Raw genomic sequence first — 12,141 nt, 5'->3', positions numbered from 1 at the left:
TCGAGTTCCCTCTCGAGTTCCCGCTGTAGTTCCCTCTCTTGTTCCCTTTCTAGTTCTCTCTCTTGTCCCATCTCTAGTTCCCTTTCCAGTTCCCTCTCTTGTTCCATCTCTAGTTCCCTCCCCTGTTCCCTCTTTAGTTTCCTTTCTCGTTCCCTCTCTAGTTCCCTTTCTAGTTCCCTCTCTAGTTTCCTCTATTGTTTCCTCTCTCGTTCCCGCTGTAGTTCCCTCTCTTGTTCCCTTTCTAGTTCCCTCTCTTGTCCCATCTCTAGTTCCCTTTCTAGTTCCCTCTCTTGTTCCATCTCTAGTTCCCTCTCTAGTTCCCTTTCTAGTTCCCTCTCTCGTTCCCTCTCTAGTTCCCTCCCTTGTTCCCTTTCTTGTTCTATCTCTAGTTCCCTCTCTAGTTCCCTTTCTAGTTCCCTCTCTTGTTCCCTCTCTAGTTCCCTCTCTAGTTCCCTCCCTTGTTCCATCTCTAGTTCCAACTCTTGTTTTCTTTTCTTTTGTTTATTTCATAATTTCCAAGTCCAAAGTAAACAGTGTATAGGAAGCTTTTTATCTGATGATTGTGACTCTTTATCTCATTATTTAGACATCATCTAATCGTTGTAGATAGAACCCAGAGATAACGTTGGCTGTACCCTTTCTGGGTGTGTAAAGGTTACCTTCTACGTGGAGCCTGGCGCTCGTCCTGATGCTCTCGTCGTCTACGAGAACACACGAGTATTCGGCGACGTCCTTCATTTCGATGACCAGCACGGACAGGAAGTGGACCTTTCTGTCCGAGTGCATTCTGTATTTGTCTCCGGAGAAGATCTCCGTGTTGTTCTTGAGCCATTTGACTTTGGTGAAAGGCTCGTTGGTTTCACACTCGAAGGTCACCATGGTGTCCTTCTCGTTGGCGCTGACGTCCTCCAAATGTTGGGTAAAGGTCACCGCTGTCTTGCCTAAAAAAACAGACGTAGGCATACGTTGGAACACTGTAGTGTTAATTTTGTCACCTATTTTTAATTTAGTCTTAGTCTTAGTCTTGTGCCAACATTTTTTGTTGGTCAAGTTTTAGTCGACTAAAAGTCTCGTCATTTTAGTCAAGTCTTTTTTTAAATAAATTATTTCTGATAACCATTTCAGTCAAATAGTTATAAAAATAAATAAATGCTATACAGTTATATAAATATTGAGCCTCTTCACCAGTAAACGACAAAAACAACCACTGCATGGGAGGATATTTTACAATAAAATAAATGCAGCACGAAACTGGCGAGGCGTATTTCAAGTGAACGCAACAAATGTTGTTTTTCAGACAACGGCAGCTGCAGACTGTCATACGTCTTGTGTTGGAAATAGAGACAAATCTTTACACCGTTTAGTTGTCAGCATTTTAACTGTGTTAAATCCAACTGCTAGCTAACGGTATGCTAACGTTACCTGCTGCCAAGTATAGTGTTAAGTAGCACCCTGTGCAGCGATGTTTCGGTTGACTCTAACGTCTGTTGAGGAGCATCAGAGAGAAGCGCAGGCTATTCGGTCCGGTAGATACCGGTCGTTAGGGCACCTGTCGGTGCCGTAGCACCGGGTCTCGGTAGCAGCTGAATATTCTATCTCAAGATGAAAAAGTAGAGACGATTGTAGACGAAAATTAAGAGAGATTTTATCTTAGTTTTTATTTTATGCAAAACATTTTAGTCTCGTTAATGCACGTTAATTTAGTCTTAGTCAGCGTTTTTGGACACCGGCACGGTCTCGTCATCGTCTCGTCTTAGTCATGGAAAAAAAGGTCGTTGACGAACATATTTAGTCTCATCTCGTCTGACAAAATTAACACTAGAACACTGCACTCTAAGAAATATCTCTTCAGCCTCGTTCCCTCTCTAGTTCCTTCTCTTATATCCTCCTTATTCCCTCTCTTGTTCCCTCTCTTATATCCTCCTTATTCCCTCTCTTATATCCTCCTTATTCCCTCTCTTATATCCTCCTTATTCCCTCTCTAGTTCCCTTTCTTGTTCCCTCTCTTATATCCTCCTTATTCCCTCTCTAGTTCCCTCTCTTGTTCCCTCTCTAGTTCCCTGTCTTATATCCTCCTTGTTCCCTCTCTAGTTCCCTCTCTCATATCCTCCTTGTTCCCTCTCTAGTTCCCTCTCTTATATCCTCTCTATTTCCCTCTCTTATATCCTCCTTGTTCCCTCTCTTGTTCCCTCCCTTGTTCCCTCTCAAGTTCCCTGTCTTATATCCTCCTTGTTCCCTCTCTAGTTCCCTCTCTCATATCCTCCTTGTTCCCTCTCTAGTTTCCTCTCTAGTTCCCTCTCTTAAATCCTCTCCTGTTCCCTCTCTTATATCCTCCTTATTCCCTCTCTAGTTCCCTTTCTTGTTCCCTCTCTTATATCCTCCTTATTCCCTCTCTAGTTCCCTCTCTCATATCCTCCTTGTTCCCTCTCTAGTTTCCTCTCTAGTTCCCTCTCTTATATCCTCCTTGTTCCCTCTCTTATATCCTCCTTGTTCCCTCTCTAGTTCCCTCTCTTGTTCCCTCTCTAGTTCCCTCTCTTATGTCCTCCTTGTTCCCTCTCTAGTTCCCTCTCTAGTTTCCTCTCTTATGTCCTCTTTGTTCCCTCTCTAGTTCCCTCTCTTTCCCTCTGTTGTTCCCTCTCTTATGTCCTCCTTGTTCCCTCTCTAGTTCCCTCTCGTTCCCTCTCTAGTTCCCTCTCTAGTTTCCTTTCTTGCTCCCTCACTTGTTCCCTTTCTTGTTCCCTCTCTAGTTCCTTCTCTCATTTCCTCTATAGTTCCCTCTCTAGTTCCCTCTCTAGTTCCCTCAACACTGCATTCTAGGGCTGGTTATCGTTCACACATTCTCCATACCGATACCGATACGAGACTTCGATACCGGTTCCTAAACAATACTTCTGGCATTTGTATTGTATCTGTCTACATTTCAGCGGTAAGTAATTTAAATAACGACCTTTGAAAGTGTAAAAAGAAAGGAAGGAAGGAAGGAAGGAAGGAAGGGAAGGTAGGTAGAAAGGAAGGAAGGAAAAAAAACAAAGTGTTTAAAGAAATAAATCGGCAAATATATCAGAGTTTTGTCGTAAGAAAGTCTTTACCTTGCACGAGCAGGAAGGCGTGGCTGGAGGCCTCGCCGGCGACATTCACGGCTTTCACCATGATGCTGGCGGAGTCCTCTGCCGTCACGTCTCGGATCACCAGCTCGCACAAGTGGTCCTCCGGCCAGTACCAGTAGATACGCTCGGTCTTCTCCACCAGGACGCCGTTCTTGAACCACTGGCACTCAGGTTCCGGTCTGCCGACGACTCGCAGCTGGAAACGCACCTCGTCCAGCGGGGCGACCGTCTTGCTCGTGATGCGTTGGAGGATCTTGGGCGCTTCCATGCTCGGGGAGAGCTGGACCCTCTCCGGTCTGATCGTGGGGATCGTGACCGTGCCCTGTTCCTCCATCTTCTTCCTCTCGGCTTCTTCCTTCTCTTTCAGGCGATGGAGGAGATCGTCCTTGGTCTTCTTCAGCAGATCCTCGTAGGAGTCGTCCCTCTTGCGCGACTTGAACTCCACGGCGGAGAGGGACTCGTAGAAACCTTCCTCCGTCCTGCGCTTGAACTTGCTCTTCAGCTCGTCCGATTCCTCAGAGGTTTTCTCGTGAACGACTCTCTGGGCCTTGCGCAGCTTCACGACTTCTCGGTCCTGCGCGGACTCGCCGGGTCGCTCCACCTTCACCACGTCAAATCCAACCCTGCCGGCGTCGTGCGATGTGTCCGAGGCCTTCTGATCGGGAGCGCGGCGCAGCACGGACCTGAAGTCTTCCTTCTGTTGGATCTCCACCTTCACCGTGTGCTCGGTTGTGCCGAGAGGATTGTCCGCAACCACCCTGACTTCTCCGGAGTCGTAGGACTTGACGTCGACGATCTCCAAGTAGTAAATGCCATCGTAGGTAAGTCGGTATCGCTTGCTTTTGCGAATCAGTTGTCCGTTGAGGTACCAGTTGACTTTGGGCGCGGGATAACCGGTCACCCTGCAGCGGAACCGCGCGATGCCGCCTTCGAGAACTCTGGCTGGTTCGGGAAGAAGCACAATCTCTGGTTTCATCTTCTCCGTTTCTTCGTCGGCGGTTACGCCGTAGGGTCCTCCCGTGTGCGCCATGCGTTCGATCTCGTCGATCCTGTGCGCTCCCCTCCTGCCTTCGGGTAGCTGCGTATCCTCGACGAGGCCCTTCTCGTCCTTGACGATGAGCGTTGCCGATGTCTGATCCACGCCGAACTTGTTGGTGGCCCTGCAGGTGATGACGCCGCTGTCTCTGGCGTAAGCGGCTTCGTAGTCGAGGCTGCAGTAGCCGAATTCGTTGACCATGCGGAGCCGGTTGGCGGCTTCCAGGGGTTTGCCGTCGTGCAGCCACTCCACCGCCATGTTGGGGTCTCCGATCGGAGTCAGTCTGCACTCGAAATGAGCCGGACCGAAGCGCTTCATTCGGATAGAAGTCAGCTTCTTCTTGAAGAGCGGTTTCTGCTGCTTCTCTTTGTCAAAAAGGTCGCCCTCCTCCCACTGCTCTTGGCCGTAACGCTGGTGAAGAGGCTCCAGCTCGGGTGCTGCGATGTCCTTGGTCTTGTACGTTCCTTTGGTGATGATGAGCTTCCTTTCGGCTTGCGGAGCGGCAAAGTCCACCTCTACGTTGACTCTGCAGCGAGTTGTGTCTCTGCCGGCCTTGTTGATGGCCGTGGCCGTGTACCAGGCGCTGTCCGATCCGGAAGAAGATACAATCTGGAATTTGGCCTCTCCTTTTGTCCCGTCAATCCTGAAATGCATAATCGTTCAGACACATTGTTCAGCACAAACTACTCTACAAGTTCTGCAGATCTGTACAGCTTCAACTAATGATTATTTATTTAATAGTTGGAGATTAATTTAATATTGACAACTAATTGAGCTTTGCAGCTCTACGGTACATATCTGTGTCAAAAGGTTAGACAATCTCTTGTTCCCTCTCTCATTCCCTCTCTAGTTCCCTCTCTTGTTCCCTCTCTAGTTCCCTATCTAGTTTCCTCTTCTTCCCTCTCTTGTTCTCTCTCTAGTTTCCTAACTAGTTCTCTCTCTAGTTTCCTCTCTAGTTCCCTCTCTAGTTCCCGCTCTAGTTTCCTCTCTAGTTTCCTCTCTTGTTCCCTCTCTCCTTCCCTCTCTAGTTCCCTCTTTTGTTCACTCTCTAGTTCCCTCTCTAGTTCTCTCTCTAGTTCCCTCTCTTGTCCCCTCTCTAGTTCCCTCTCTAGTTCCCTCCCTAGTTTAGAGTATAATAGTTGACAACTAATCAATTAATCTTTGCAGCTCTACGGTACATATCTGTGTCAAAGGGTTAGACAATCTTTTGTGAACGAACTAAAGATCCATACTTGATATGTGGGTGTTTCTGTGGGGTGATGATGTCACTGTTCTTGAGCCAGACGATGTCTGGCAGCGGATTTCCGATGGCTTTGACGGCTAGCTCGACCAGAGTGCCCTGCTTCACGGTGATGTTCCTCAGCTTCTCGATAAACTGAGGGCGCGCCACGCTTTCTCGAGCTGTGTGATGGGGAAATACAATGCAGAACAAGACAGTGTTTAATCATTTAATACACATTTTGGAGCCACAAGATGTATGTGGCCGCATTAAGTAAGATGGCTTCCAATAAAAGTTCTGTTGTTGCTGCTGACAGACTCAGATTATTATTCTAAGTGTCTGACAACATTATGGGATGGATCCCTACAGAGATAAACCTTTTAGTTAAAAAGCAAGATCCTTTTAGTTAAATATGAAACAGGCCCGAAACCACCATCACCAAACTCCACCAGACTCCATGTAAATAATCAGGACTTTTAACGTGTATAGAGCCAGCATATCTCCACCAGACTCCATGTAAATAATCAGGACTTTAGCGTGTATAGAGCCAGCATATCTCCACATGTAAATGGGTGAATTAAGGGTTTATTTCAACCAAAGCAGAGTGGTGATTGTTGGAACAGTGGAAAGATGAACCAAGACGGCTTTTGGTATTTTTATTTAGTTTCTGTCCACTTTGAATGAAGTGTGTTTTACAATGATAAAAGTCTTGATTATTTACATGGAGTCTGGTGGAGTTTGGTGATGGTGATTTCGGGGCTGTTTCATGTTAAACTAAAAGGATCTTAATCTTTAACTAAAAGGTCTATCTCTGTAGGGATCCATCCCATAATGTTGTCAGACACTTAGAATAATAATCTGAGTCTGTCAGTGGCAACAAACAGAACTTTTAGTAGACTCTAACTGCTGCTGAACATTAGTCCTGTAGGGTTACATTACAGCTTGGTTCATCTTGCTTAATACTGGACCAAGATTGTTGTTGCATCACTCACTGCAGATGCAAAACATAGGGGACGTAGGGTCCAGGTTAAAGTTAAAGCTGTGCCTGACAGACTTACCTTCAACAGTAAGAGTTAGAGAGACAGAAGTCCGTCCAGCTCTGTTCTGTGCGATGACCGTCCACTCTCCAGAGTCTTGTGGCATGGCCGGGACGATGATCAGGGACTGTGTACCGTCCTCTTTAACCACTATCTTGTGTGTGTAGTCATTGGTCACTTGTTGTCCTGAAGGAGAAAATGGTTTTAATGTGGCAGAAGCAACAGATAAAGATGTACAGTACAGGCCAAAAGTTTGGACACACCTTCTCATTCAATGCGTTTCCTTTTTATTTTCATGACTATTTACATTGTAGATTCTCACTGAAAACTATGAATGAACAAATATGGACATATGTACTTAACAAAAAAGTGTGAAATAACTGAAAACATGTCTTATATTTTAGATTCTTCAAAGTAGCCACCCTTTGCCTTATAATTAATAAGGGAACAAATTCCACTAATTAACCCTGACAAAGCACACCTGTGAAGGTAAAACCATTTCAGGTGACTACCTCATGAAGCTCATTGAGAGAACACCAAGGGTTTGCAGAGTTATCAAAAAAAGCAAAGGGTGGCTACTTTGAAGAATCTAAAATATAAGACATGTTTTCAGTTATTTCACACTTTTTTGTTAAGTACATAATTCCATATGTGTTCATTCATAGTTTTGATGCCTTCAGTGAGAATCTACGATGCAAATAGTCATGAAAATAAAGGAAACGCATTGAATGAGAAGGTGTGTCCAAACTTTTGGCCTGTACTGTATGTTTGGAGTCAGTTGAAAGCCGTTTCTCTCACCGTTGTGGAACCAGTATGTGTCGGGCATCGGTCTGCCCACAACCTTTAAATCGAATCTGGCAGTCTGCCCCTCGGAGCATTTGATAGAGGAAGGTTTCAGGACAAACACAGGCTTGTAGAGTCTCTCCAGCTGAGCTTCGTCTGTGTCGTCCAGCCGACGGGACGGAGAGCGTCCGGGCGAACGGCTGGAAGAACGGCCAGGGGAGCGGCTCAGAGAGCGTGGAGACGTGGATCTGGGAAACGGAGCACAGTCATCAACATGGAGCACTGGTTCTCAAACTTTTATTTCAATAATATGAACGGTGTTTTTAAGCCAAGTAACCCCTGACCAGCGATGGATTTACCAAACAACAGTCAAGTAACTGAAAAACATTTAAATGCTGATGAAAAAAGGCAACAAAAACTTGGAAAAAGTCAGTGGAAAGATGGAAGTAAGGCAAGAATAGGTGCAAAATAGTATCAAAAACTTCGTAAAAAGCAACAGACTTGCTAAAAAAAAACAGTAGAAAGAAGGAAGACAAACTTGGAGAAAAGTGACAAAAATCTTGAAAAAGGCAGACAAAAACTTCGACAAACTTGGACAGTAGAAAAAAGGAAGGAAGGAAGGAAGGAAGGAAGGTAGGAATGAAGGAAGGAAGGAACTAAGGCAACACAAAGGAAGGAAGAAAGGAAGGAAGGTAGGAAGGAAGGTAGGAAGATAGGAAGGAAGAAAGAAACTAAGGTTAACACAAAGGAAGGAAGGAAGGAAGGAAGGAAGGAAGGAAGGAAGAAACTAAGGTTAACACGAAGGAAGGAAGGAAGGAAGGAAGGAAGGAAGGAAGGAAGGAAGGAAGGAAGGAAGGAAGGAAGGAAGGAAGGAAGAAACTAAGGTTAACACAAAGGAAGGAAGGAAGGAAGGAAGGAATTTGTTATTATTATTATTATTTTTTTGATGCAACGGACCCCGAGGGGGACACGTACCCCCATTTGAACCACTGCCATATATTAGGGATGCACCGAACCCAGAGTTCGGTTTGGAATTGGGCCGAACGTTGGGCTTTTTGACGGAGTTCGGGTACTGCCGAACGTTAGAATTATTTTCCACCAAACCGAACGGTACCAAAGAGAAGTAACGAGAGGCGAAACTCGAGAAAAAGAGGAGAACGTGTTGAGTTTCTGCTCTTGCCAAAGAGTATAGAAGTAACAAGAGGAGAAACTCAATAGTTAGACACAATGCAGTAGCAACCTAGCAACGGCAGTAGGCTGTGAGAAAGTGAAAATTGAACTGGTGAGCAGAACAAGTTGTTGTTTGGCAGTACTTTCAGTCAAAAGAAGACCATTCAAGTCCAGCTACATGTTCAATTTGCAATGCCGATTGGTCTGGTGGTGGCGAGGACCCTAAACTATACACAACATGGCCTCTGTTACAACATCTGGTCTGAAACATCAGAAAGAATACGAGTTGTGCAGACAGACAGCAACTTCAGGTACGGTAAAGGAAGGACAGTCCCAGCTAAAACCAGACCGAGCCTCTCCCGGGCTGTCAGCTGTTCTCTCGGTAAATGAGTCTCCCTACAGCGGGAGCGGAGTGCCACCCCCCAAACATGCCTTCATCGTACACTGGTTAGCGAAAATATGCAAAACTAAATTGTCACTCATGTGGCGATAGCGATGTAGTTTCCTACGATGTGAATAGAGCGTGGGGGTAGCCTACTTTATGGGATTATGAATCTAAAAGGCTAATATTTGGGATATTGGTTGGATCTTGAGATAGGGTAAACATAGGCCTTGTCAAAAATAGTTTTTCCCACTTGTGTGCCAGGCATAATGTTGCCTATTCTTTTTTTATTTTTTACAGTTAAAATACAATGATAAATGCACTGCTGTGGACATTGTTTACTTCATTAATGTGTTTACTGTGTTAAGAATGGGAGTAGGGTTCGGTTCGGGGTTCGGCAGAATCTTAACCAGTGGGTTCGGTATTCGGCAGAACCCCAAAAATCTGGGTTCGGTGCATCACTAATACATATATATATATAAATACATACAGAGGCTACTGCTTTGAAACCATTTTGATGCGTATGCGCTGACAGACCCTCTGGTAGAGTAGCGGAGGAGTCTCTCACCTGATCCTCTGCATGGCTGGCTGCGGTGTGTATCTCTGGGGCGTCACGGCGCCGGACGGCTCTACGTAGAGCTTCCCGGAGCTGACGGCGTTCCCCTTCATGTTGGAGGCGAAGGCTGTGTACACGCCCTCGTCCTCCGGCAGAACCACGGGCACGCGGAGGCTGGCCCGTCCGTCCTGCAGAACCTCCATCTGGTAGCGGCCGCCGGGCCTGATGCGCTGGCCGTCTTTGTACCAAGCAATCTGGCAGCAGACGGAGAGGAGCATTCTCATTAGCCACCAATATAACTGTAAAAACTTACAGGGTAACTACCGCTTTTTTCAACCTGGCACAATATGTCGTGTCATGTCATGTTTCTGTGTCTAAGTGACTGATGGGAACAACAATCTCTGACACTGGTCCAGTATTAGGCGAGACAGCTGCAGTTTGCAGCGGCGAAACAAGCTAAAATGTAAGCTAATATGGTGTGTTTTTGCCGCTGACAGGCTCAGATTAGTCTCCAATTGGTGCAAAATGCAGCAGCCAGGCTTTTAACAGGAACAAACAGAAGGGCACACATTACTCCGATTTTATTTACTCTCCACTGGCTTCCAGTAAAATACAGAATTGATTATAAAATTTTAGTTTTAACTTTTAGAGCACTACATGACAGACGCCTCAATATATCGCAGACATGTAGACCCCTTACTCTCCTTTCCGCACTCTTCGTTCCTCAGGTCAAAATCTCCTGATGGTCCCTCAAACCTGCCTTAAAACTCGGGGAGACCTGCTCCTTTCAGGGAGTTGCTCCCAAATCGTGGATCGCTCTGCCCCTGTCGCTGCGTGTGGCCGATTCTATTGTTTCTTTTAAAAAACAGCTGAAGACACTACTATTCAGACAAGCTTTCAGTTGACTGAGCTATCATGTTTTTATGTTTTGTATGATGTTTTTTAAATTGTTAAACTTGCTGCATGTAAAGCACTTTGTGATTCTATCTGTGATAGGTGCTATATAAATAAAGTTTACTTACTTATTATTCTAAATGTCTGACAACATTATGGAAAGGATTTCTAAGGAGGTCGACCATTCTGTTAAAGAGTAAGATCCTTTTTTTAAACATAAAAACGTCCGCGAAATTGCGTTCGCTAAACCCACCAGACTCCATGTAAATAAACAGTGATTTTAGCATCGTAGAACACACTTCATTCAAAGTGGACAGAAACAAAATAAAACTATGAAAAGCCATTTTGGGTCATCTTTCCACTTTTCCAACCATCACAACTCTAGTGTAGGTTGAACTAAACACATAGTTTACCGATTTACATGTGAGAATATGTTAGCTCTATACACTCTAAAAGTACTGTTTTTTTAAATGGAGTCTGGTGGGTTTAGTGATCACGACCTCAGAGCTGTTTCTGGTTAAACAGAAAGGTCTTAAAGAGGTTTTAAAGGTCTATCTCTGTAGGGATCCTTTCCATAATGTTGTCAGACACTTAGAATAATAATCTGAGTCTGTCAGTGGCAAAAACAGAACTTCTAGTGGACGCAAATTGACGATGCACATTTGCCAGCTTTGGTCTGAATTGTATAAATTTGTTTTGCTGTATATGACACTATTTTTTTTACATTTTTACATATTTTGGACTCAGTACCTTCGGCAGAGGATGTCCAGCCATCCTGCAGTGGAAAGTGACGCCCATGCCGTCCATGATTCTGTAGTTTTTGACGGGCGTGTCGAAGGCGGGCTGCAGCGCCTCGTCCTCCGCGACAGTCACCATCAGCTCACCGTCCTCCATCACCAGCTCGCTGTAGCTGATCCTTAAGATACGCAGCTCAATCTCCTGGATGATCCGCTCCTCAAAGGCTGAAATCAGAAACTCCTGCAAAACAACGTCCGTAATGGTCAACAATGAAAATTAACTGAGATTTCTATATAAAGCAATCATACGTTTATTTATAGGGGTGTCACGATTCAATTTGACTTTGATTTGAACATTTATTGGGGGACGGCAATGCCGCAATAAGAGCCACTCGATGGCAGAAGGGTACGTCACAACAACAGTTTGAGTTTACGAGTTGCACATGAATGCACCATGGAGTCTTGTTGGAGCCCACAGGCTTTACCTCATTTGTTTGTTTCCATAACTCACTCTCTGGGAAGGCTAAATGTTGCCACACGGTGACTTCAGGGAAGCAGCAGGATTTTCCAGTACTGTTGCTTCTCCGTCTCTCTGACTCCGGCAGTAGCCATGGTGTCAGGAAAAGAGCTGCTGCAGGATACTGCTAAGCTACGGCTACGCTAACATTACTCTTGCTGTGTCTCAAATTGCGCACTTCTGTACTTCTGCTTCTATTTTGAGTCCACAGTGCGTTCACACTGACGGAGTATGGCCAAACGCAGCACTACAATGGTCCCGACCCAGAGTGTCAAAAAGTGACTCCAATGGTCCCAACCAACAGCTTCAAAAGTGTCAAAAAGTGACTCCAATGGTCCCGACCCAGAGTGTAAAAAAGTGATTCCAATGGTCCCAACCAACAGCTTCAAAAGTGTCAAAAAGGGACTCCAATGGTCCCAACCAACAGCTTCAAAAGTGTCAAAGAAGTGACTCCAATGGTCCCGACCCAGAGTGTAAAAAAGTGACTCCAAGGGTCCCAACCAACAGCTTCAAAAGTTTCAAAAAGTGACTCTAATGGTCCCGACCCAGAGCTTCAAAAGTGTCAAAAAGTGACTCCAATGGTCCTGACCCAGGGTGTAAAAAAGTGACTCCAATGGTCCCGACCCAGAGTGTAAAAAAGTGACTCCAATGGTCCCAACCAACAGCTTCAAAAGTGTCAAAAAGGGACTCCAATGGTCCCAAC

At 45.4% G+C, this 12,141-nt stretch overlaps 1 protein-coding gene across 1 annotated transcript in view; it reads right to left on the bottom strand.

The window, feature by feature from the left end:
• The window catches only part of LOC114564194 (titin-like), a 380,077-nt gene that overhangs the window by 323,705 nt on the left and 44,231 nt on the right, over positions 1–12,141 (bottom strand). The window contains 7 exon segments of the mRNA XM_028591428.1: positions 660–941; positions 3,090–4,786; positions 5,376–5,544; positions 6,421–6,585; positions 7,198–7,430; positions 9,303–9,544; positions 10,935–11,162. Of these exon segments, the coding sequence (XP_028447229.1) occupies positions 660–941; positions 3,090–4,786; positions 5,376–5,544; positions 6,421–6,585; positions 7,198–7,430; positions 9,303–9,544; positions 10,935–11,162 (3,016 nt within the window).

This window comes from Perca flavescens, chromosome 11 (genome assembly GCF_004354835.1).
Source record: "Perca flavescens isolate YP-PL-M2 chromosome 11, PFLA_1.0, whole genome shotgun sequence".
In the NCBI taxonomy this organism is placed as follows: Eukaryota; Metazoa; Chordata; class Actinopteri; order Perciformes; family Percidae; genus Perca; species Perca flavescens.
Note: the sequence above shows the minus strand (reverse complement) of the source record. Positions and strands in the feature narration are given on the sequence as shown.